At 44.7% G+C, this 27,773-nt stretch overlaps 1 protein-coding gene across 1 annotated transcript; it reads right to left on the reverse strand.

Moving 5' to 3' along the window:
* Positions 1-1,840: 1,840 nt before the first annotated feature.
* Positions 1,841-19,366, reverse strand: LOC122926134. Its single transcript, XM_044277516.1, has 4 exons — positions 19,099-19,366; positions 18,852-19,011; positions 17,038-17,601; positions 1,841-1,943 (listed from the first exon to the last, which is right to left on the reverse strand). The coding sequence occupies exons 1-4, from the start codon at positions 19,364-19,366 to the stop codon at positions 1,841-1,843; spliced, it is 1,095 nt and encodes a 364-aa protein (XP_044133451.1).
* Positions 19,367-27,773: the final 8,407 nt, after the last annotated feature.

A 27,773-nucleotide genomic window follows, 5' to 3' on the forward strand; every position in this document is an offset into this window, starting at 1 on the left:
AAATTCGCTATACCAGAACCTTTCATACACTCAATATTCACTCTTTATCAGCAACCCCATGCCAGGCTGAAGGTCAATGGAACGCTGTCTCCAACCTTTGAGATCTCAAACGGCACCAGACAGGGGTGCCCATTGTCCCCCTCCCTGTTCATCTTGGTTGTGGAAACGCTTATCCAGTTAGTCAGACAGACCCCTGAGATCAAAGGAGTTAGTCATGGCAAAGCGGACTTGAAATGTACTGCTTTCGCTGATGATTTATTATTTCTGGTGACCAATCCTAAGACAGGACTAGATCACTTGACCAAAAAGATTGAGATTTTCAGCCATATTTCAGACTTCAAGGTCAACCATTCTAAATCCGAAATATTAAACATCTCATTCTCCGAAGCACGAGCAGCTTCCCTTCAGTCCCACCTTCATTTCCATTGGACCAAAGACCCCTTAAAATATCTTGGGATACTGATACCTAGAAACCTAGAGGATTTATTTGGATGTAACTTTACCCCCCTCAAAAGCGACACTTCACGACTATTACAAAAATACAATTTACCATACTTATCCTGGATGGGTCGGAAGAATGTGATCAAAGCCTATATTTTCCCTAAGATCCTGTATGTAATGCAAATGGTCCCGATTCACTTGCCAAAAACATTTTTCCAGGAGATAAGGAGACTCTTTTCACAGTTCTTATGGAACGGAAAGAGATCTAGGCTTTCGCATTCCCTCTTAGTTAGGCATAAACTTAGGGGAGGTTTGGGCCTCCCGGACGTGTCAAAATATTACCAGGCGATACAGCTAAACAGATGGCTAGAATCAGTAGACCCAAAGAGGCGACCGGATGTGCATGACCTAATGCAACAAAATGTGGGACCCATGCTCCAGAGACTCCTCTGGCTGCCCGACACAAATCAAGATAAGAACAGGGATCTCGACCCCTTATTGAAAGGGATCAGAGAGACTGGAGGGAACAAAATAATACACTAGCTCCTAACCCATCTCCACTGTTGCCAGCAAACCTCATTCCCGACATATTAGGCAAAAGTAGTGATATCCACCCTGAAATATGGGCTTCTTTGACCCAAACTAGAATAGGCGACTTATCTCCGAACACAGAAGAGGCCATTTTGAGCAAACTACCGGAGCGAATCAAAGACTCACCGGGTTTCTTCCTAACGAAAGCATACTTAGGTGCTGTGTGCGGTGGACTGGGAAAGAGGTGCACACCAGGTAGATCTTTAACTGACTTCGAAAAGACTATAACCTCACCTCTTCCTATGCAGAGGAGGATCGCATCACTTTACGCCTTGGTGGGAGCTGAGGGCGAGGCGAAAAAGCCACTCTATGTAAGGGAATGGGAGAAAGAACTTGACACTGTCTTCTCTGATCGGGATCTTAAAAAGATTTTAGCATTTTCACATGGAACCTCACCGTGTATACGCCTACAAGAAAACCACTTCAAGCTTCTTACCAGATGGTACAGAACTCCGGAGTTCTTGCATAGATGTGGTGTGGCCCCTGATCGACTGTGCTGGAGATGTGGCAAAGGCACAGGTTCACTATCTCATATATGGTGGTCGTGCCCACTGATCATACCATTTTGGGAGAATATCTCCAAGATAATTAAAAAAGTTACCACCCCTGAGTTCAAGATCACAGCGGAAATGGTTTTCTTCTCCCTGCCAACTGACCTATATAGGCCATCTAAGCATAATTTAGTGACTCATTTCGGCAGCTAAGGCCATTATCTCTCTCCACTGGAGAGATACCAACACACCTTCCATACAGGAGTGGGAAGCCAAAGTAAATCAAATATCCCAATTCGAAGAAATGACAAGTTGGATTAACAGAAACCATGAGAGATTCCTAAAAACTTGGCAACCTTGGAGGACACTGAATGAGGGTGGGCGGAGTGTCTCACTCTAGTTTTTATACTGAGAGTAGGTCTGGAGACAAAGATCATCGGGTAACCAACAGGGCAAACAGCTACAAGATGTTTAAGGATATTGACGGACTCAATAGTCTTAGACTTCGATGTACTCCCCCCCTCCCCCCCCCCCTCTTCCTTAGTTTCTTCTTTTTTCTCTTTTTTTCTTTTTTTTCTTTTTTCTTTTCTTTTCTTTCTTGTCTTTCTTTTCATATTATTTCTTCATACCATTGTCTAGGTTTTTATTGCATGAATGTAGTATATGACATTCTCATCGCCATATTGCCAGGACGTCCCTATATAGTCAAAGCTGTTTAAATGACTATGATATTGTCGTGTGATACCTAATATGTCATGCCTGGATTTCGTATCCCTCCTTTGTGGAGGTAAATTACTGTCTATTGGATACCTCTGTTTATATCCCTATTGAAAATTCAGAAAATAAAGAATTTATAAAAAAAAAAAATTTCAGTTTTGTCCAGAATAGTTATCTTGTCTTTTTGTAACCTTTCTATGTACAGTTTGATTTTGTGGTTGTAAGGCTACTTTCACACTAGCGTTAAGCAGATCCGCTTTAAACGGATCCGTCAGAAGCATTTGATAGACGGCTGCAAACGCTGATCTTTTATGCGGATCCGTTCGAACGGATCCGCTTGTAAAACGGTTCCGTTTGTTGCGTCTGTCTCCGTTTTGGCATCCGCTCAGCGGATCCGTTTTACTACTAAAGGTGTTAAGGTGTGCCTCACAAAGTCCTCCCACTTGAAAAAAAAATCATTAAAAAGCAGGTACACCTCTATTCAGGGTCATTGTAGGTGTGCCTCACAAAGTCCTCCCACTTTAATGTTTTAGAACCAGGTACACCTCTATTCATGGTCATTGTAGGTGTGCCTCACAAAGTCCTCCCATTCTAATGTATTAGAACCAGGTACACCTCTATTCATGGTCATTGTAGGTGTGCCTCACAAAGTCCTCCCACTTTAAAAATGTATTAGAACCAGGTACACCTCTATTCAGACTCATTGTGCATTGGAAGCATGTTGCCTGCACACTTGCGTCTCCGACTGAGGTTTCAAATTCTGAAAGCTAGATGGATGAGACGAGACCGGGAAAGAAGAAGACGTCGGTATTTGATACACCCAATAAGTTCAAGAAGGATGACCAGAGGTGTTTTTTCTGTTCTTTATTTGGAGTTGCGTTCAAATCCTGAAAAATTTTACAATTATATGCGCATGACGGTTGAGAGTTATGACCAGCTTCTGCAGCGCATTGCTTCAACCATTGAAAGGCAGGATACCCGAATCAGAAGGCCCATTTCACCATCAGAGAGGCTAATGGTGACAATAAGGTAAAATATTTTTTCAATTTATATATTGTTGTATATGTTATATATATATATATATATATATATATATATATATATTTTTTTTTTTTTTTTGTTTAAAAGGTTTCTTGCTACCGGAGAAACCCTTACATCATTACATTACCAATATCGTATTGGAATTTCAACACTTTGTGGAATAGTAAAGGATACTTGCCGTGCATTGTAGGCAATATTGCATGAAGACTATATCCCGCATCCAACAACTGAACGATGGCTTCAAATAGCGGACAAGTTTATGCAAACCTGCCAATTCTCGAATTGTATAGGAGCAATGGATGGCAAACATATACGGATTGTTAAGCCGTCAGGAAGTGGATCAGAATTATTTAATTACAAAAAATATTTCTCCATTATTTTAATGGCAATTGCTGATGCAGAATATTGTTTTCTTGCTGTGGATATTGGAGCATACGGACGCACCAATGACTCCATGGCTTTCAAAACCTCCTCTATGGGACGCCTCTAGAGTTGAGCGAACACCTGGATGTTCGGGTTCGAGAAGTTCCGCCGAACTTCCCGTAAATGTTCGGGTTCGGGATCTGAACCCGACCCGAACTTCGTCCCGAACCCGAACCCCATTGAAGTCAATGGGAACCCAAACTTTTCGGCACTAAAAAGGCTGTAAAACAGCCCAGGAAAGAGCTAGAGGGCTGCAAAAGGCAGCAACATGTAGGTAAATCCCCTGCAAACAAATGTGGACAGGGAAATGAATTAAAATAAAAATAAAATAAATAAAAATTAACCAATATCAATTGGAGAGAGGTCCCATAGCAGAGAATCTGGCTTCACGTCACCCACCACTGTAACAGTCCATTGTCAGATATTTAGTCCCAGGCACCCAGGCAGAGGAGAGAGGTCCCTTAACAGAGAATCTGGCTTCATGTCAGCAGAGAATCAGTCTGCATGTCATAGCAGAGAATCAGGCTTCACGTCAGCCACCACTGTAACAGTCCATTGTCATATATTTAGGCCCAGGCACCCAGGCAGAGGAGAGAGGTCCCGTAACAGAGAATCTGGCTTCATGTCAGCAGAGAATCAGTCTGCATGTCATAGCAGAGAATCAGGCTTCACGTCAGCCACCACTATAACAGTCCATTGTCATATATTTAGGCCCAGGCACCCAGGCAGAGGAGAGAGGTCCCGTAACAGAGAATCTGGCTTCATGTCAGCAGAGAATCAGTCTGCATTTCATAGCAGAGAATCAGGCTTCACGTCAGCCACCACTATAACAGTCCATTGTCATATATTTAGGCCCAGGCACCCAGGCAGAGGAGAGAGGTCCCGTAACAGAGAATCTGGCTTCATGTCAGCAGAGAATCAGTCTGCATGTCATAGCAGAGAATCAGGCTTCACGTCAGCCACCACTGTAACAGTCCATTGTCATATATTTAGGCCCAGGCACCCAGGCAGAGGAGAGAGGTCCCGTAACAGAGAATCTGGCTTCATGTCAGCAGAGAATCAGTCTGCATGTCATAGCAGAGAATCAGGCTTCACGTCAGCCACCACTGTAACAGTCCATTGTCATATATTTAGGCCCAGGCACCCAGGCAGAGGAGAGAGGTCCCGTAACAGAGAATCTGGCTTCATGTCAGCAGAGAATCAGTCTGCATGTCATAGCAGAGAATCAGGCTTCACGTCAGCCACCACTGTAACAGTCCATTGTCATATACACTTACCTAAAGAATTATTAGGAACACCTGTTCTATTTCTCATTAATGCGATTATCTAGTCAACCAATCACATGGCAGTTGCTTCAATGCATGTAGGGTTGTGGTCCTGGTCAAGACAATCTCCTGAACTCCAAACTAAATGTCAAAATGGGAAAGAAAGGTGATTTAAGGAATTTTGAGCGTGGCATGGTTGTTGGTGCCAGACGGGCCGGTCTGAGTATTTCACCATCTGCTCAGTTACTGGAATTTTCACGCACAACCATTTCTAGGGTTTACAAAGAATAGTGTGAAAAGGGAAAACCATCCAGTATGCGGCAGTCCTGTGGGCAAAAATGCCTTGTTGATGCTAGAGGTCAGAGGAGAATGGGCCGACTGATTCAAGCTGATAGAAGAGCAACGTTGACTGAAATAACCACTCGTTACAACCGAGGTATGCAACAAAGCATTTGTGAAGCCACAACACACACAACCTTGAGGCGGATGGGCTACAACAGCAGAAGACCCCACCGGGTACCACTCATCTCCACTACAAATAGGAAAAAGAGGCTACAATTTGCACGAGCTCACCAAAATTGGACTGTTGAAGACTGGAAAAATGCTGCCTGGTCTGATGAGTCTCGATTTCTGTTGAGACATTCAAATGGTAGAGTCCGAATTTGGCATAACCAGAATGAGAACATGTATCCATCATGCCTTGTTACCACTGTGCAGGCTGGTGGTGGTGGTGTAATGGTGTGGGGGATGTTTTCTGGGCACACTTTAGGCCCCTTAGTGCCAATTGGCCATCGTTTAAATGCCACGGGCTACCTGAGCATTGTTTCTGACCATGTCCATCCCTTCATGACCACCATGTACCCATCCTCTGATGGCTACTTCCAGCAGGATAATGCACGTCACAAAGCTCGAATCATTTCAAATTGGTTTCTTAATCATGACAATGAGTTCACTGTACTAAAATGGCCCCCACAGTCACCAGATCTCAACCCAATAGAGCATCTTTGGAATGTGGTGGAAAGGGAGCTTCATGCCCTGGATGTGCATCCCTCAAATCTCCATCAACTGCAAGATGCAATCCTATCAATATGGGCCAACATTTCTAAAGAATGCTATCAGCACCTTGTTGAATAAATGCCACGTAGAATTAAGGCAGTTCTGAAGGCAAAAGGGGGTCCAACACTGTATTAGTATGGTGTTCCTAATAATTCTTTAGGTGAGTGTATTTAGGCCCAGGCACCCAGGCAGAGGAGAGAGGTCCCATAACAGAGAATCTGGCTTCATGTCAGCAGAGAATCAGTCTGCATGTCATAGCAGAGAATCATGCTTCACGTCACCCAACATTGGAAACGTCCATTGTCATATATTTAGGCCCCGGCACCCAGACAGAGGAGAGGTTCATTCAACTTTGGGTTGCCTCGCAATATAATGGTAAAATGAAAATAAAAATGGGATTGAATGAGGAAGTGCCCTGGAGTACAATAATATATGGTTAAGGGGAGGTAGTTATAAATGTCTAATCTGCACAAGGGATGGACAGGTCCTGTGGGATCCATGCCTGGTTCATTTTTATGAACGTCAGCTTGTCCACATTGGCTGTAGACAGACGGCTGCGTTTGTCTGTTATGATGCCCCCTGCCGTGCTGAATACACGTTCAGACAAAACGCTGGCCGCCGGGCAGGCCAGCACCTCCAAGGCATAAAAGGCTAGCTCTGGCCACGTGGACAATTTAGAGACCCAGAAGTTGAATGGGGCCGAACCATCAGTCAGTACGTGGAGGGGTGTGCACACGTACTGTTCCACCATGTTAGTGAAATGTTGCCTCCTGCTAACACGTTGCGTATCAGGTGGTGGTGCAGTTAGCTGTGGCGTGTTGACAAAAATTTTCCACATCTCTGCCATGCTAACCCTGCCCTCAGAGGAGCTGGTCGTGACACAGCTGCCTTGGCGACTTCTTGCTCCTCCTCTGCCTTGGCCTTGGGCTTCCACTTGTTCCCCTGTGACATTTGGGAATGCTCTCAGTAGCGCGTCTACCAACGTGCGCTTGTACTTGCGCATCTTCCTATCACGCTCCAGTGCAGGAAGTAAGGTGGGCACATTGTCTTTGTACCGTGGATCCAGCAGGGTGGCAACCCAGTAGTCCGCACACGTTAAAATGTGGGCAACTCTGCTGTCGTTGCGCAGGCACTGCAGCATGTAGTCGTTCATGTGTGCCAGGCTGCCCAGGGGTAAGGACAAGCTGTCCTCTGTGGGAGGCGTATCGTTATCGTCCTGCGTTTCCCCCCAGCCACGCACCAGTGATGGGCCCGAGCTGCGTTGGGTGCCACCCCGCTGTGACCATGCTTCATCCTCATCCTCCTCCACCTCCTCCTCATCCTCGTCCTCCTCGTCCTCCAGTAGTGGGCCCTGGCTGGCCACATTTGTACCTGGCCTCTGCTGTTGCAAAAAACCTCCCTCTGAGTCACTTCGAAGAGACTGGCCTGAAAGTGCTAAAAATGACCCCTCTTCCTCCTCCTGGGCCACCTCCTCTTCCATCATCGCCCTAAGTGTTTTCTCAAGGAGACATAGAAGTGGTATTGTAACGCTGATAACGGCGTCATCGCCACTGGCCATGTTGGTGGAGTACTCGAAACAGCGCAACAGGGCACACAGGTCTCGCATGGAGGCCCAGTCATTGGTGGTGAAGTGGTGCTGTTCCGCAGTGCGACTGACCCGTGCGTGCTGCAGCTGAAACTCCACTATGGCCTGCTGCTGCTCGCACAGTCTGTCCAGCATGTGCAAGGTGGAGTTCCACCTGGTGGGCACGTCGCATATGAGGCGGTGAGCGGGAAGGCCAAAGTTACGCTGTAGCGCAGACAGGCGAGCAGCGGCAGGATGTGAACGCCGGAAGAGCGAACAGACGGCCCGCACTTTATGCAGCAGCTCTGACATGTCGGGGTAGTTGTGAATGAACTTCTGCACCACCAAATTCAGCACATGCGCCAAGCAAGGGATGTGCGTCAAACCGGCTAGTCCCAGAGCTGCAACAAGATTTTGCCCATTATCGCACACCACCAGGCCGGGCTTGAGGCTCACCGGCAGTAACCACTCGTCGGTCTGTTGTTCTATACCCCGCCACAACTCCTGTGCGGTGTGGGGCCTGTCCCCCAAACATATGAGTTTCAGAATGGCCTGCTGACGTTTACCCCGGGCTGTGCTGAAGTTGGTGGTGAAGGTGTGTGGCTGACTGGATGAGCAGGTGGAAGAAGAGGAGGAGGAAGCTGAGTAGGAGGAGGTGGCAACAGGAGGCAAAGAATGTTGCCCTGCGATCCTTGGCGGCGGAAGGACGTGCGCCAAACAGCTCTCCGCCTGGGGTCCAGCCGCCACTACATTTACCCAGTGTGCAGTTAGGGAGATATAGCGTCCCTGGCCGTGCTTACTGGTCCACGTATCTGTGGTTAGGTGGACCTTGCCACAGATGGCGTTGCGCAGTGCACACTTGATTTTATCGGATACTTGGTTGTGCAGGGAAGGCACGGCTCTCTTGGAGAAGTAGTGCCGGCTGGGAACAACATACTGTGGGACAGCAAGCGACATGAGCTGTTTGAAGCTGTCTGTGTCCACCAGCCTAAATGACAGCATTTCATAGGCCAGTAGTTTAGAAATGCTGGCATTCAGGGCCAGAGATCGAGGGTGGCTAGGTGGGAATTTACACTTTCTCTCAAATGTTTGTGAGATGGAGAGCTGAACGCTGCCGTGTGACATGGTTGAGATGCTTGGTGACCGAGGTGGTGGTGTTGGTGGTACATCCCCTGTTTGCTGGGCGGCAGGTGCCAACGTTCCTCCAGAGGCAGAGGCCGAGGCGGCAGCAGCAGAAGAGGCCGAGGCGGCAGCAGCAGAAGAGGTAGCAGGGGGAGCCTGAGTGACTTCCTTGTTTTTAAGGTGTTTACTCCACTGCAGTTCATGCTTTGCATGCAGGTGCCTGGTCATGCAGGTTGTGCTAAGGTTCAGAACGTTAATGCCTCGCTTCAGGCTCTGATGGCACAGCGTGCAAACCATTCGGGTCTTGTCGTCAGCACATTGTTTGAAGAAGTGCCATGCCAGGGAACTCCTTGAAGCTGCCTTTGGGGTGCTCGGTCCCAGATGGCGGTGGTCAGTAGCAGGCGGAGTCTCTTGGCGGCGGGTGTTCTGCTTTTGCCCACTGCTCCCTCTTTTGCTACGCTGTTGGCTCGGTCTCACCACTGCCTCTTCCTCGGAACTGTGAAAGTCAGTGGCACGACCTTCATTCCATGTGGGGTCTAGGACCTCATCGTCCCCTGCATCGACTTCCACCCAGTCTTGATCCCTGACCTCCTGTTCAGTCTGCACACTACAGAAAGACGCAGCAGTTGGCACCTGTGTTTCGTCATCATCAGAGACATGCTGAGGTGGTATTCCCATGTCCTCATCATCAGGAAACATAAGTGGTTGTGCGTCAGTGCATTCTATGTCTTCCACCGCTGGGGAAGGGCTAGGTGGATGCCCTTGGGAAACCCTGCCAGCGGAGTCTTCAAACAGCATAAGAGACTGCTGCATAACTTGAGGCTCAGACAGTTTCCCTGGTATGCATGGGGGTGATGTGACAGACTGATGGGCTTGGTTTTCAGGCGCCATCTGTGCGCTTTCTGCAGAAGACTGGGTGGGAGATAATGTGAACGTGCTGGATCCACTGTCGGCCACCCAATTGACTAATGCCTGTACCTGCTCAGGCCTTACCATCCTTAGAATGGCATTGGGCCCTACCAAATATCGCTGTAAATTATGGCGGCTACTGGGGCCTGAGGTAGTTGGTACACTAGGACGTGTGGCTGTGGCAGAACGGCCACGTCCTCTCCCAGCACCAGAGGGTCCACTAACACCACCACGACCATGTCCGCGTCCGCGTCCTTTACTAGATGTTTTCCTCATTGTTATCGTTCACCACAACAACAAAAATATTATTTGGCCCAATGTATTGAATTCAAATTCAGGCCTTTTTTTACGGACACCTAACACTATCTGGCTATCTATTTAGGTACCGTATTACACTAATACAGGCACAGCAGTAACCACAGATTTAGCTGACTATAAATTTTAGGCCTATTATTCAGGCGCTGGGTGACAGGTATAGGTTTACTGACAGAATTAGACTTGGAAATGCACAGTAGCGTGTGTGTGAAGGTATTGAGAATGACCCTATGTGCACCTTGAATCTTATATACCCTTTTAGGGATAGATTTAAAGTAGGTCTGATACAGCAGAAACCACTAATTTAGAGAATTGCTAAATTGGGAATAGTATTTCAACCCAGAACAAAAACTGTGCTTTGACGGACACTAAATAACTTGACCAGCTACAGCAATAATGACAGATTTGGATGAATATAAATTTGAGGCCTATTATTTAGGCGCTGGGTGACAGGTATTTGTTTACGGACAGAATTAGACTGGGATATGCACAGTGGCGTGTGTGTTCAGTTATTGAGAATGACCCTATGTGCACCTTGAATCTTATATACCCTTTTAGGGATAAATTTAAAGTAGGCCTGATACACAGAAACCACTAATTTAGAGAATTGCTAAATTGGGAATTGTATTTCAACCCAGAACAAAAACTGTGCTTTGACGGACACTAAATAACTTGCCCAGCTACAGCAATAACCACAGATTTAGCTGACTATAAATTTGAGGCCTATTATTTAGGCGCTGGGTGACAAGTATACGTTTACAGACAGAATTAGACTGGGATATGGCCAAAAAATAACCACACTATTGATGGTTAAATGCACTTGGTGTGACAGCTTGACCCTGATGTAGGATATAGCCAAAAATAACCACACTATTGATGGTTAAATGTACTTGGTGTGACAGATTCACCCTGATGTATGATATAGCCAAAAAACAACCACACTATTGAGGGTAAAATGCACTTGGTGACAGCTTGCCCCTGATGTAGTATATGGCCAAAAAATAACCACACTATTGATGGTTAAATGCACTTGTTGTGACAGCTTCACCCTGATGTAGGATATAGCCAAAAAACAACCACACCATTGAGGGTTAAATGCACTTGGTGACAGCTTGCCCCTGATGTAGTATATGGCCAAAAAATAACCACACTATTGATGGTTAAATGCACTTGGTGTGACAGCTTCACCCTGTTGTAGGATATAGCCAAAAAACAACCACACTATTGAGGGTTAAATGCACTTGGTGACAGCTTGCCCCTGATGTAGTATATGGCCAAAAAATAACCACACTATTGATGGTTAAATGCACTTGGTGTGACAGCTTCACCCTGATGTAGGATATAGCCAAAAAAATAACCACACTATTGAGGGTTAAATGTACTTGGTGGCAGCTTGCGCTGGCGCACCACAAGACACAAAATGGCCGCCGATCACCCCAGAAAAAAGTGAATGAAAAACGCTCTGGGCAGCCTAAAAACAGTGAGCAATTGAATAGCAGCAGTTCAATCATCCACAGCTGCAGATGGATCACTGAATGAAGTCTTTTGGAGGAGTTAATCACTGCCTAATCTCGCCCTAACGTCGCAGCTGCAACCTCTCCCTACACTGATCAGAGCAGAGTGACGTGCGGCGCTACGTGACTCCAGCTTAAATAGAGGCTGGGTCACATGCTGCACTGGCCAATCACAGCCATGCCAATAGTAGGCATGGCTGTGACGGCCTCTTGGGGCAAGTAGTATGACGCTTGTTGATTGGCTGCTTTGCAGCCTTTCAAAAAGCGCCAAGAAAGCGACGAACACCGAACCCGAACCCTGACTTTTACGAAAATGTTCGGGTCCGGGTCCGTGTCACGGACACCCCCTATACAGTTCGGGTTCGCTCATCCCTAGACGCTTCTTGTATTCCAAGCAATTTGGATTACCGCCTGCAAGACCATTGCCAGGGACAGATGGACCTCCCATGCCATTTGTTGTAGTAGGGGACGAAGCGTTCCAAATGTGTGAAAACCTCATAAAGCCATACTCCAGCCGTGATTTAAATTCCACAAAACGGATTTTTAATTATAGACTCACAAGAGCTAGACGACTGGTGGAGTGCGCCTTTGGGATACTTGTTGCAAAATGGTGTATTCTAAACAAGGCCATTAATCAAAAAATAGAAACTATTGATGATGTTGTTAAGGCTTGTGTAGTGCTACATAATTATCTATTATCGGAGGAACCACTGCGTCTGGACCCGCATTGTACCCGCATTGTACACTGACTAGGATGCAAAATGTGTCATATCAATCTACCATCGCCATTGCTAGAATGAGGGACGGTTTTGCCGATTACTTTGTCTCTGAAGCAGGTAGAGTGGCGTGGCAAAATAATGTATTGTAAATCTTTTTACTGTTTAATTTTTCTAAAAATATATATTTTTTTTAATCTATCACAACTGTTGTAATGTTTTATTTTCTTTACCTAGAGAGGTCTAGTCATTATGGATAATGACTAGATGTGGTGCCATTTCATCTCTATTGTGCCTGCTACAGCACGGCTATAGCATTTCAAATAGCTATGGCATGGCTACAGCTAGACCTCCACATTGTATGTTAGGGACTACATTTGTTGCGTGACATATAGTTACAGCAATTTTGCTAAACTATTTTAATTATTATAGTCTACGGTGTTGCACTGCTACATGCTTCAACTGGTACAGAACATTGTTAAAAAAAATCCATTTGTGATGGATTTTTAAACAACTGTTGCGCATGTCGCATTGGGACACCATAGACCATCAGTATAGTAATTATAGTGGAAGCAGAAAATCCAATAATCAAATTTCTCAGTATATTTTTTCTCTATATCTTGCCCTTTAAGGATGGAATATATAAATGTTTAAAAACACACAGTTTGTCTGGATTTTCAGCCATGCAGTGTGTTTTGGTCATCCCTTTCTATGCGTGAACAAACACATGTCAAGGGAGAGCATTCCAGCGTAATAAAGTGTTGATGTCTTCGATTGGGCGCAGTTCACTAATTGGCTCTGAACCCAGGTCAAAGACTACAACATTATATTAATTCCCTGTCCCTTGTGGTACTGACGATAATACCGCATCATCTTTGCTAAAGAGCAAAATGAAATAATTTCTGCTCTCTAGTAAATTCTACAGTTGGTGATGATGATCCAATAGTATCGTGAGTTCCACAACTGCTCATGTAGATTAGAACAAGATTGGCAGATGAATATAGCTTTTTCATGAGCCAATCAGCTATAACAGTGTTTCCCAACCAGTGTGCCTACAGCTGTTGCAAAACTACAACTCCCAGCATGACCGGACAGCCTTTGGCTGTGCAGGCATGCTGGGAGTTGTAGTTTTGCAATACCTGGAGGCACACTATTTGGCAAACACTGAGCTAGAATATGCTCAATAAACTGATTTTTGAAAGCCCTTTATTGATTATACTCTAGCAATTTATTTAATACCTTCAGTAATACAGGTGTGGGGGTAATAATTTTTCTAATAACCAAAATATAATTATTTTGTTTATGTAATTTTAAGAATTTTACGTTACCCACAGCTGTAGTGAATAGAGTTGAGCGAACACCTGGATGTTCGGGTTCGAGAAGTTCGGCCGAACTTCCCGGAAATGTTCGGGTTCGGGATCCGAACTCGACCCGAACTTCGCCCCGAACCCGAACCCCATTGAAGTCAATGGGGACCCGAACGTTTCGGCACTAAAAAGGCTGTAAAACAGGCCAGGAAAGGGCTAGAGGGCTGCAAAAGGCAGCAAAATGTAGGTAAATCCCCTGCAAACAAATGTGGATATGGAAATAAATCGAAATAAAAATAAAATAAATAAAAATTAACCAATATCAATTGGAGAGAGGTCCCATAGCAGAGAATCAGGCTTCATGTCACCCACCACTGGAACAGGCCACTGTCAGATATTTAGGCCCCAGCACCCAGACAGAGGAGAGAGGTCCCATTGCAGAGAATCAGGCTTCATGTCATAGCAGAGAATCAGGCTTCACGTCACCCACCACTGGAACAGGCCATTGTCAGATATTTAGGCCCCGGCACCCAGACAGAGGAGAGAGGTCCCATTGCAGAGAATCAGGCTTCATGTCATAGCAGAGAATCAGGTTTCCCGGCACCCACCGCTGGAACAGGCCATTGTCAGATATTTAGGCCCCGGCACCCAGACAGAAGAGAGAGGTCCCATAGCAGAGAATCAGGCTTCATGTCATAGCAGAGAATCAGGCTTCATGTCATAGCAGAGAATCAGGCTTCATGTCATAGCAGAGAATCAGGCTTCATGTCACCCACCACTGGAACAGGCCATTGTCAGATATTTTTTGGCCCCGGCACCCAGACAGAGGAAAAAGGTCCCTTAGCAGAGAATCAGGCTTCATGTCATAGCAGAGAATCATGCTTCATGTCACCCAACACTGGAACAGGCCACTGTCAGATATTTTTAGGCCCCGGCACCCAGGCAGAGGAGAGAGGTCCCATAGCAGAGAATCAGGCTTCATGTCATAGCAGAGAATCAGGCTTCATGTCACCCACCATTGGAACAGGCCATTGTCAGATATTTAGGCCCCGGCACCCAGACAGAGGAGAGAGGTCCCATTGCAGAGAATCAGGCTTCATGTCATAGCAGAGAATCAGGCTTCACGTCATCCACCATTGGAACAGGCCATTGTCAGATATTTAGGCCCCGGGAACCAGACAGAAGAGAGAGGTCCCATAGCAGAGAATCAGGCTTCATGTCATAGCAGAGAATCAGGCTTCATGTCACCCACCACTGGAACAGGCCACTGTCAGATATTTTTAGGCCCCGGCACCCAGACAGAGGAGAGAGGTCCCATAGCAGAGAATCAGGCTTCATTTCATAGCAGAGAATCAGGCTTCACGTCACCCACCATTAGAACAGGCCATTGTCAGATATTTAGGCCCCGGCACCCAGACAGAGGAGAGAGGTCGGATTTGCAGAGAATCAGGCTTCATGTCATAACAGAGAATCAGGCTTCACGTCACCCACCACTGGAACAGGCCACTGTCAGATATTTAGGCCCCGGCACCCAGACAGAGGAGAGAGGTCCCATAGCAGAGAATCAGGCTTCATGTCATAGCAGAGAATCATGCTTCACGTCACCCAAAACTGGAACAGGCCATTGTCAGATATTTAGGCCCCGGCACCCAGACAGAGGAGAGAGGTCCCATAGCAGAGAATCAGGCTTCATGTCATAGCAGAGAATCAGGCTTCACGTCACCCACCACTGGAACAGGCCATTGTCATATATTTAGCCAGCACCAGAGGGTCCACTAACACCACCACGACCATGTCCGTGTCCGCGTCCCTTACTAGATGCTTTCCTCATTGTTACCGTTCACCACAATAAGAAAAATATTATTTGGCCCAATGTATTGAATTCAAATTCTGGCCTTTTTTTTACAGGCACCTAACACTATCTGGCTATCTATTTAGGTACCGTATTACACTAATACAGGCACAGCAGTAACGACAGATTTAGCTGAATATAAATTGTAGGCCTAGTATTTAGGCCCTGGATGACAGATATCCCTTTTACGGATAGAATTAGACTTGGAAATGCACGGTAACGTGTGAAGTTATTGAGGATGACCCTATCCGCACCTTTAATCTAATATACCCTTTTATGGATAGATTTAAACTTGGCCTGATACAGCAGAAACCACTGATTTAGGGAATTGCTAAGTTGGGAATTGTATTTCAACCCAGAACAAAAACTGTGCTTTGGCGGATACTAAATAAATTGACCAGCCACAGCAGTAACAACAGATTTAGCTGAATATAAATTGTAGGCCTATTATTTAGGAGCTGGATGACAGGTATACGTTTACGGACAGAATTAGACTTGGAAATGCACGGTAGCGTGTGAAGTTATTGAGGATGACCCTATCAGCACCTTCAATGTAATATACCCTTTTATGGATAGATTTAAACTTGGCCTGATACAGCAGAAACCACTGATTTAGGGAATTGCTAAGTTGGGAATTGTATTTCAACCCAGAACAAAAATATATCCTTTGCCAGACAGCAGACAGTATTACAATTGGCTAGCCACAGCTGAAACACCAGATTTAGGGTACCGCTATTTTGGCAATTGTATTTCACCTCTCAATAAAATAGCAAGCACAGCCAAGCACCTGATGTAGGATATAGCAAAAAAAAAAACACACTATTGATGGTTAAATGTATTTGGTGGCAGCTTGTGCTGGCGCACCACAAGACACAAAATGGCCGCCGATCACCCCAGAAAAATGTGACAGAAAAACGCTCTGGGCAACCTAAAAACAGTGAGCAATTAAATAGCAGAAGTTGAATGATTCACAGCTGTAGATAGATCACTTCATTAAGTGTTTTTGCTGAGTAAATCCCTGCCTAATCTCGCCCTAACAGCAGCAGCTGCATCCTCTCCCTACACTGATCAGAGCAGAGTGACGTGCGGCGCTACGTGACTCCAGCTTAAATAGAGGCTGGGTCACATGCTGCACTGGCCAATCACAGCCATGCCATTAGTATGCATGGCTGTGATGGCCTCTTGGGGCAAGTAGTATGACGCTTGTTGATTGGCTGCTTTGCAGCCTTTCAAAAAGCGCCAAGAAAGCGCCGAACACCGAACCCGAACCCGGACTTTTACGAAAATACGAACTACTATACAGTTTGGGTTCGCTCATCCCTAGTAGTGAACATTGCGTGTGAGATACAATAAAAACAGACAAAGTTTCTTCTGAAAAATATAGATTTTATAAAAAAATTACTTTTTAAATAATAAATAAAATAATTTTTGAACATAAATTATAATTAAAGATTAGAAAAACATTGAGGGGAGGTGGAGCGTTGCGGTGTGGACCGTCCTGGACCGGCAGCAGTAGCCCCCCTGTCTTCAGTTGAGGACTGAAAATAACGGGCCGTGGGAAAAGATGCAGGATTATTACTTCTTGGGGTGTGGAGAGTGGAAGGGTCGGGAGTTGATTGTTCCCGAGCATGGGACGAAGAATGAGTGGGGAAAGAAGTAGGAGCATGATAGTGAGGAGGAGAGGGAGTTGAAGAAAAAGATGGTAGATTGTACCCATGCTCGGGGGGTTGGGAAAGGGAAGGATGTTGAAAATGGGTAGCTTGATGGTGCCCATGTTGATACGCGTGGGTTGGGGGGTAGATAGTAGGTGGGGGGTAGGTAGTGGGTGGGGGGCGGTGCAAGATTTCCCACGACCCATTCTCCATCAAATTACGGAACTCATGCACCTGTTCGGGATTCATTTGGTCCATTCGGGAGACAAAGGTTTGCAGGTAATGTTCGTTTTCGGTGAGTTGACGTGCCGACTCCGCCCCCTCCACTCGGCGTGCCAAGTCATCCAAAACTTGACGCATCTCTTCTGCAAAACCTTCTAGAGCATTGGAAACAATCTCTACAAGGTCCCCATAGTTTTCCCGACGGCTCCTACCAAATCTCCTGCTATTCAGCGTAGCTCTCACATTTTGTCGACAAGTTGAGAGCGTACGCTGAAAAGAGGGACCAGGTAGGGGACCAGGATTGACCTGAACAGGTGAATGAGGGACAGGAGGGCTGGTGGTGGCAGCCGATTCGGGGGCCGCTTCAAGAGAGGGTTCAGGCTCCCGAGTGCTGCTGGCAGTTCTGCAGAGAGAACAAAATAAAATAAGGGCTTTTAGTCAAAAATACAGTATCTAATAAGATTTTCTACTTCATAATAGAGATGGCTGCATGAGAGAAACGTACATATACTTAGGAGATAGTTCCGAGAAGAGCTACTAAACATGTGCATTAAATTAGTAAGAAATCAAACTATTTCAACACGTATAGTTTGGAAGAAAAGACGAGACAGAGGGGATATGATGGAAGCTTTAAAACATTAATGGAATAAAGAATGAAAAGAGGAGAGAAAAATTTACATAAACTGCTATAAGAGGACATAGTTTAAAATGAGCGACAAATATTTAAATTTAATATCAAGAAATTTAGAGAGTAGTGGATGCATGGAATAGCCTCCCTGCAGAAGTGGTAGCTGCAAATACAGTGAAGGAGTTTAAGCTTGAATGGGATAGGCATAAGGCCATCCTTCATATAAGATAGGGCCAGGGGCTATCCATAGTATTCAGAATTTTGGGCAGACTATAGATGGGTCCAAAAATTTGTATGGGTCAAATACATTCTATGCTACTATAGGTCAGAGCTTGCTTCATTTTTATAAATAATCGTTTTATGAAGACGGAATTATTAATTGGAATGGCAAACATGTGGCTCTTCCTTCAGCTGATGCAAAACTATATTTCATGCAATGCCCATACATTCCTTTAAACTACCATCATACAGCAGCGCAATGTGGAATTTTTTCCATTTTTCACCAGCTGGAGATCCATTTGCCAGACCTGATCTATTGTCCCTTCTCCTTGTGACCTTTTCTTGAAAAATGAGATAACTGAATCAGAGAATGATTTGTCTCACAGAACCTTGTCAAGAGTGAATTCTGGATCTATTGTAACTGTTGACCATAATAGGACAAGTGAGATAAAGTTGTCATAGAATCCTTTGTCTCACAAATCCTATTACAGACAGAAGTCAAGGTCTATTTGTTGAATGAGATAAAGAAATAAGAATTTCCTTTGTCTCGCACAACGTTATCAAGACAGAAGTCTGGCTTTTTTGAAACTTTTGACCATAATAGGACAAGTGAGATAAAGTTGTCATAGAATCCTTTAACTCACAAATCCTATTACAGACAGAAGTCAAGGTCTATTGTCCCTTTAGTCTGAACGATGTTGAATGAGATAAAGGTGGGAGAATTCTTTGTCTCAAACAAACCTTTAGGAAACAAGGTCAATAAAGTCAAATCATTTAAAAAAAATAAACTTTAAATAATAATTTACCTTCGAAGGCCCAGTGTCGGACGAAGAAACCCCAGCGCCGCATTATGAGCGTAGGGCTTCTTTGGTCGTGCTCCTGAACCACTCGGGGCGTGAACCTCCCTATTATACTCTCTCTTGAAGCGGTCCCGGATTGACCGCCACCGAGTGATAACCTTGTCCACTGTTGAAAAATTTAAAAAAAGGGTTAGGGTAATGTATTTTATTGTTGAGTAGGTTTAACTTATACATGACTTATAGGTGTACTTACCACATTCTTTTTTATCCGCCGCAGAGAGATCCTCCCAGCCAGTGAAGAGCCGCTGGTTGAGATGATGGTCGGCATGTTTGTGGTCGGAGGGGTCCCATAGTGCGGGACGCGCCTCCACCAGTTGGATAAGGAGTTCGTTATCACTGCTGGGAATGACAAACTCCCTATCTTCCCTGGTGGAGACTGCGGAAACCTTGAACCAAAAAAAACAAACAAAAGAAATTAGATAATTTAATTTTGAATACCAAAGTATATGATACTTACACATCCCCGACCGCCACGGCCTCTCCCACGGCCTCTGGAGGGGACTGGGGGATCCTGTCTGGAGGATCGTGTAGAAGTTTCCTTTAACATAAAAAAATATTGGGTTAAAAAATGAAATTTTGGAATTAATATAAATATATTGACATTTTCTTACTCGAGTCCGGTCCAGGTGTATAACACCTCCACCTCCCCGTGAACACTGGCTTTCACCAGAGGAATGGGTCCTCGCTGGGGAAGGCCTAGGGGTTGTTGCTTGCGATGTATGCGAGGTAGATGAAGAAGACGGAGACTATAAAAAAATAAAAAATGATATATAAAAAGAATGAATGTTTTATGAAAATACAAGTTGATGTGTATACTATGGAGGTTGTCCAATATCAATGATAGCCATATTAGAAATTTTATCACAATAGGAATATATATATAGTAAAAAATAATAATTTGGAAGTTATAAAAGACTAGGGTCAAAAAGATGATAATATTGTATGGTCATTGCCTACAAGGTGACATTATACGGTATGGGGCCTACATGTTGACATTATACTGTATGGGGCCCACATGTTGACATTATACTGTATGGGGCCCACATGGTGACATTATACTGTATGGGGCCCACATGGTGACATTATACTGTATGGGACCCACATGGTGACATTATACTGTAATGGGCCCACATGGTGACATTATACTGTAATGGGCCCACATGGTGACATTATACTGTATGGGACCCACATGGTGACATTATACTGTATGGGACCCACATGTTGACATTATACTGTATGGGGTCCACATGGTGGCATTGTACGGTCTGGGGCCCACATGGTGGCATTGTACGGTATGGGTCCCACAGTGTACAGTGAGACAGTAGCGGATGGTGCAAAGTTGACAATATACTATAACATTATAAAGAAAAATTTATACTGCATGCTGTCACGCTGGTACACTAGCATGTACTTACCACTTCTTCAATCCGACGACGCCTTGCTGGCTGCTGACAAGGGGGCGATCGCGGGCTCTTGCCCCTTTGTGATATTCAGACATCTGTAGAGAAATATTTCAAATATTTGTATTAATGTGAAATAACATAATTGACATATATAATCCCAATTTTTTTTACTTACTTTTTTTTAAAATATTTTCAAGATCTTTAATCTCTTTTAAAATTATTTGGAGTTGCTAGAAAAAAAAAAAAGTCAATTATATACATACTAGAATTTTTCGATCGTTAAAATCTGTGATGTCTGCCCACTGCCATTGCCTGCATTGCCATCTACATCCACCTATACAATCTGCAACCATTCTGTGCGAGATTTGACACACCACACACGTGCAATAATCTGCAACCTATGCCCTAGGCCAGTGATAGGCAAACTGCGGCTGTCCAGCTGTTGCAGAACTACAACTCCTAGCATGCAAAGACTTCCTACAGCTTTCAGCCTACAGCAGGGCATGGTGGGAGTTGTAGTTTTGCGTCAGGTGGAGGGCCGCAGTTTGCCTATCAGTGCCCTAGGCAAAGTACTTTGGTCACACCCACATTTTCCATCAAACATAAATCCTAGATATCTCTAGCCGACCACACACTCCAAAAACTTGCAATAATCATAAACCATTCCAATAATTGAAAATCAATCACACTCATGCACTCGTCTACAGCTGTAGTTTGTAGGCCCACTATCACTGTGATATTTGCTCCACAAGACACGTTCATTTATAGTGCCCCTATAGAATGACCAAACCAATGTGCGTCAACTTCTCACACAATTTGCCTCTTCAATACTGCTGAACCATCTGACCAAACAGCATCCACCTCGCCATGTGACATTCTGACACCTATACATGACCACTGCTAAATTGACTAAATAACCACACGCACACAAAAAACCAAGCCCATCATCTGCAACACTGCTCTTGAATATGACCACTGACATCTTTCAAACCCATGCTCAATGAACAAAACCATCCGACATGCCATTGCTGCCACACCACTTCGCTGACGTCTGCTAAAAAATGCCCATGAAAGTGCCTTTATATGCTCCCATGATAGATAGAAAGATTCTAAGAAAATTGAAAGAAAAATAGAGAAACAGAGAGACAGAAGTTTCATGTACATACCTGCTCCTGAACTTGGGGATCCAAAATGGCCGCTGGGTGTGCAGTGCAGGGGGAGGAGAAAGGCAGAAGGAGGAGAAATGCAGGGGGAGGTTAAAATCATTATGAGCATGCTCAACTAGTAAAATTTAAAGTGAACGGATCCGCTTCAGACAGAGCCATCACAGACGGATCCGTCTCCATTGACTTCTATTTTAGTTCAGACGTATCCGATTGCCTCTGCACGGCCAGGCGGACACGAAAACGCTGCAAGCTGCGTTCGGGTGTCCGCCTGTTGAGCGTAGCAGAGGCCAAACAGTGCCAGACTGATGCATTCTGAGCGGATCCGCATCCACTCAGAATGCATTGGGGATGAACGGATCCATTCCGGGCCGCTTGTGAGAGCCTTCAAACGGATCTTTCAAGCGGAGCCCTGAACGCAAGTGTGAAAGTAGCCTTAGTTTTGTACTGGATATCAGTTGAGTGTTCGGTTATGTTATAGCGCAGTGACCAGTCTGATACAGGAATCATTGTGTGAGCATTAGTGGCAGTTTAGTGGTGAAATTGTCCTATAGTTGATGATTCTGCCTAATGTTTGTATATCTGTGGCTGTTACACTGAATTGTAGACTTGTTTGGCATAATTAATACGGGTACTACAGTGTAGAAAGGTTCTGTGCCAAAAGTATTGGGACAACTTCTAGAAATTGGTATCAGTGTTTTGTGTTCTTTTGCAATGGAAAGCATTTATAAAGAAGTTGCAAAGTTGATGGACACGGCGGCCATTTTTCAGGCTATGCAGGGAGCTACTGATCCATGGCTGCAGGCTCAGAATTGTGTGGCAAACCTGATCGGTACCAAAAAATGGCGCAAAAGGAAAGGCAAGTATGCTCAGATTTTTGCTGCTGGATGGATAGCGAATGAATATCAGGAGTCTTGTAGGCTGAAGCTGAGTTTGGAAGGAGAAGTGGAAGATTTAAAAGTGGAAATTGTTAAATTGAGAACTCTTGTCCAGCAGGCAGCTGAAGCTAGAGCTAATTATGAATGTACTGTGAGGTGTAATACTGAGCTGCGCAAAGAGAATGAATGGTTATCTGAAAGCATGACGCACGCACAGGGTGCTGTAAGGGAATTATCTGCTCTCTGCAGGAGGACAGAAGTTGAACATTCTCAGTGCTTAGCGCAGCCAGAGTCATTGAAGCACCCGTTAGAGAGTAATGTGTCTAGGATTAGAGGAAATGCATGGGCTGTAAGCATGGAGAAGTCTGAGGACTGTGGGTCACATAGTGGATCCAACTCAGGGATGGAGATGGACAATGTGTCTGACCCTGGAGTTGGAAGTGTTAACACAATGCCAGAAGATTCCTCAGATGAGTCCATGGTAAGTGGACTCAATACAGATAGTAGTGTGGGATCTAGGCATGCTAGGATGGTTAATGTTGTGCACCAAGTCAAATCGCCATGTGCCCAGAGAAGGTATTGTGCAGGGAGACAAGCTATTCGTTGTTTTCCATGCAGGGAAAAGTACCCCAGAACCACACCTAGAAGTGAAGTGGTTTATTCAGCAATGTGGGGTAATGGTCCCAGACATGGTTCTTTGCAAAGGCAGAGAACCCAGGGACAGCCAAGGTCATTGATCAATGAAGCAGATTTTAAATCCCATATGAATGGTTAAAATGTGAAAATGTGAAGCTCAGAGAGGAAAGAGATCGGTTCCTGGAATTCAGTTCCAGAGTTTCAAATTTTTGTGTGCCAGAGAAGGGTAAATGAAGGTCTTTATAAACCATTTTAACTTTAAGACCTAATTTAAATAAATTTTTTCCCTTCCCCTAAAAAAAAATAATAATAATTAAATTCAGTCCTATACAGTTGTATGTTTTCTAAAGGTTTTTTTTTTTGTATGTGAGGTTTGGTTTTAAGTTAACATTTACTAAATCTCAATGTAAATAGCAAGACTTCCTGTAACTGAAGTTTTCTACATTTTCTTTTACTAACCCATTTTTTTTTTTTTTTTTATTGATGTAATCAAGTTTTTTTCAGTTTTCCTTTTTACTAACACATTATTATTATTTTTAGTCCTTTATTCATTTTTTTCCTTTTTCATATTTAGCTCTTTTCTCTTTCTCTTTCTGTTTCTCTTTTTCTTTCTCTCTCTCTCTCTTCTCTGTAGATTTGGCTGGGGGTCTCATGATATTGTGTGGGAACTACTGTCTGAATTCAAGGGTTGTTGCTGAGCAAGAGGTTTTTGATCAATCACTGCAAAAAGGGCTTTGTGTGCTGTTCAGCTTGACTATATAGAATAGTATAGGCAAAGGAATGTGAGTTGATGAGCTTTTTTTTTTTTTTTAAGGAGACAAGGTGATATATATCATCCGGGCATACCAATAGCTGTGTGAGTAACCCCTTTCTCCACAGGAGTATTGTGTGTTTGTTTCCTGTGCGCCCCTCGTCCCCACAGAAGGTACTGTGTGTTCTCTGTGTGTACCCCGTCCCCATAGGAGTACTGTGTGTTTCCTGTGCACACATTCCACTCCAGGTCAATTAGAAGCCCTGTCCTGTGGTCAGGTCACTATTCATAACCAAAACCGAGGCTGGTATATCTCATTAGGAGACTCAGAGGGCCGCCGTGTGTCGGCGAGAGCCTTTTTCCTCACACTGCTATTCCTTTTCCTGAGGTCTAACTAGGGTAAACGGAGTCCGTGTGTCAGTGCCAAAAATCCTAGGGCAACTCAGAGGTGAACAAAGGGGAGTAGCAGCTGTCCAGGCGTACGATACTGTAGGTGGACGCACCTACTTTTAGAATGTTCGAGCATGGGTGTAGGGATATCTAGAGGACAGAAGGGTACCACTTCTGAGTCTAGGACAGCCAAGTAGTACATGAAATCCATCAATGCAGGAGGAGTTGTTAAGCCCTTCAAAGATTGGCACAAATGGACTGTAGGTACAGAGTGGACCTTCCCCAAAGAAGGGACCTTTGAGGTCTGTATTGGGAAAAAGTTTGTCCGTGAATTCCCCACTAGACGCCAAAGCCATGGTTCTCTCCACTAAAGCAGAACTGTGGCTGCACAAATCCATCGATCTCCAGCAACAGGGCATTCAAAAGTCCCAGACAGTGCGAACTAACACTGTCATGTACTCCTGTCCAGCTAAAGCTACAGAGTCCAAGAAAAGCGCTTTTCTCTTTCTCCCTCTCTATCTCTCTCTCATCCCTCCCTCATCTCTCCATCTAACCTTGAGACGATGCACCATGTTGAATCCAGCTTCTCTTCATCCTGGTGTTAAGGACGATGAGAAGGGGGGGAAGTGGTGCAGAAAACCACAATCTTCAAACTTTTTACTAACCATTCTAACCTCTCAACTGTCAATCAATTTTCTAACCTAGTAGAGAATTATGTTGAGAACCATCACGACTGCCTTTTCTTTGACTGTATTTGGGTCAGATTTATGCAAAGAAGGTAAAAATCACCGCCGATCCATGGCCTGAATGTTTTGCTATAACCCTTATTACTCCAGGAATGCCCCCAGGCAGCCCCACGGGTTATCACCTGATGTCCACCACCGGGTTCGGAAGTCTCTCCCGGACCCAGACTCAATAACCAATGTTCATTCTAGTCAACCAGGTGATTGGGTTGTGCTAAAGAAACATCCGAGGACGGGACTAGAGCCAAAATATCTTGGGCCATTCCAGGTGCTGCTGATGACGCCAACCTCTCTGAAGGTCGAGGGAAGAGACAACTGGATCCACACCGGTCACTGCAAGAAGCTGCTCAACTAAGTCAAATAATGAAGAGTATCACTTTTGTTTATTTGTTTAGTTTAATTTTTAGGGAGGGAAATGCACATCAAACTAGCCAAGGCCACAAGGAGACATTTGTTGATAGCACAGATTTTCCTTTTCTAGAGGGTAATATCAGCTATAAGTTTAATAATAGCTCTGGCTCCTGCTCCGTGCTTGTTAATCCTGTATGGGTGTCTGGGCAGCTAGGTGACCCATAGATGTGGTAAAGGTCATAATTTTGTGGGATCCTCCAGTTGTGAGGAAGGTATAACGGTCAACCTTACTAATGAAACCCCCGATCTCTTTAATAACACCCATAGACCAGATTATATCTGCTGGAAAGAAGGGTGTGACGTTCAGACTCAGTGAGCGATCCCTCAGTCTATTTAGTTATTACTGGAAGACCGTGACCGTCAGAAGTTCTTGTGTGGAGTTGACGGGTCCATACTATTTCGTATGTGGGTTAGCCGCTTATAAGGTAATTCCCCCTAATGCCAGAGGTTCATGTGTCCTGGTGAAGCTTGTCCCTGTATCTTACGTTGCAGCCGTGAAGGGATTTGTTTTCTGGCTGGACGGGATGGGGAGTTGGACTTATGAAGCGATTGAACAATTTCTCGTCCATAGTGGATGAGATGTTCAAAGAACCATTGAGGCAGCGAGAGAGATCACCGAGAAACATTAGTAGAGCGTCCAGAGGAGGGTTTCTGCGAATTAGATGACGGTTATGCCTGGCTAGACAAGGGTCAGGCCCATACTGGTGGGAGCAGGGCAGAAGCAGAGCTATGACTAGTGAGGGTTGGAATCCTTTTTAAAGCTTTGGGAGGTCTTGGGGCTCACTGGTTTTCCATTGGATCCGGGCAAAAGGAAATAGGACATGTACTTATGTTTTTTTGTTTTCATTGCTTCTATACGCCGGAGTGAGATGTTCCTGATGTCTAATCGACTGAGTTACCGAAGCCCGAACAGACAAGATGCCCTGAAGACCAAACCATGGACCAGATGCAGAGGATTCCAAACCAGCTGGCGACCATCGGGAAACACCACATCCTGAGTCAGCTCCCGAAGAAAAGAATCTCTGGGTCAAGATTTGTTTTTGAGCTATGTGTCAAGATTGACTTTCTGTTTTCCATCATCTGTTTTGTTTTATGGATTGAGGACTTTTCAAAGAAGAAGATTGAGATTCGTCGAGGGACACTGGGGAGCATATGACAAAGAGGAGGAACTGTTGTGGAAATTTTATTAGGATATGTTTCTAATATATTGTGTATTGTCATCATGTCTCTCAGTGTCAGGGTAAACCAGTGGATATCTTCCTGTGTATGTCCTGTCACAGCTGCTGGGTGCAGAGGTCTCCGTCGGCGAATGGTCCATGTGCTAAGCACTGGGCTGTAGGCCAGGGCAGACTGATATGTTCAGCAGAGCAGTGTTTTGTTGGCTGACGTATGGGCGCCGGCTAGGGCCCCCGCGCAAGACGCGGATTTATTGGCTTGGCGTGGATGCATTTGTTAAGAGAACAATATATGAAAGGAACGTGTGTTTGTTGTCTCAAGTGCACCTGATCAGCCGCTGGAGATAATGACTTTGTCCTGTAAATAAACATGCATGAGGATCATAGTAACTTTATCTGGCGTTGATCACTGAGCAAAGCTGGATAAAGTTAACTCCAGTGGTTATAGGATAAATGTGTTTTCTAGCTGGCTATGTTGTTCTAAATGATGGTGTCTTGTCTTCCTATGTCATCACTTCCTGTATGTCATCACTTCCTGCATCCTTGTTACATGAAGTAAGTGGTTGGGTGATGGGCCAACCCCTTTTCTATTGTTACACCTTTTGTGAGTAAACAATACAAGTGTACAGACTGGGCGGGAGCAGGGCAGTGCTCAGCAAGAATTCAACATGAAAACACCTTTGTCTTACTGCAGTTGAGAGATTTGCCTGTCCCTACACAAAGTCTGATGAGAGCAGATTTCTACTATTAATATTTCTACAACACTGGCAACCTCCAAATCGTAGCTTTGGTTCACCTGATTAAAGCACTGTTTGGCATTGCATGTGCCAAAATTCTGTTACATCTCATTTTAGGCACATTTATTATTCAGATGCACCAAAAGAATGACTTTTTCTGGCATTCTTGACATTTCCTGTCTAGAAACTTGAATGTGGATGTAGCCAACTTTTGCCTTTAGATATGTCAATGAAGCTGAAATTCACAATGCTGGTGCAGATTGGACCAACTCAAAGTTGGTCTAAAGTTTTTTGGTGGGCACAATTTTGGCGCAATGGGACCGATTTTGGCTCATGGGCACATATTTTCAGGGCACTTAGGCTACGTTCACAGCAGTATTTTTGCTGGATTCGTCATGGATCAGCAAAAATGCTTCCGTCATGATAATACAACCACCTGTATCCGTTATGAACGGATCCAGTTGTATTATATTTAAAATAGCCATGACACATCCATCATGAACTCCATTGTAAGTCAACGGGGGATGGATCCCTTTTGCATTGTGTCCAAGAAAACTGATCCGTCTCCATTGACTTATATT

This window comes from Bufo gargarizans, chromosome 1, assembly GCF_014858855.1.
Source record: "Bufo gargarizans isolate SCDJY-AF-19 chromosome 1, ASM1485885v1, whole genome shotgun sequence".
Lineage (NCBI taxonomy): Eukaryota > Metazoa > Chordata > Amphibia > Anura > Bufonidae > Bufo > Bufo gargarizans.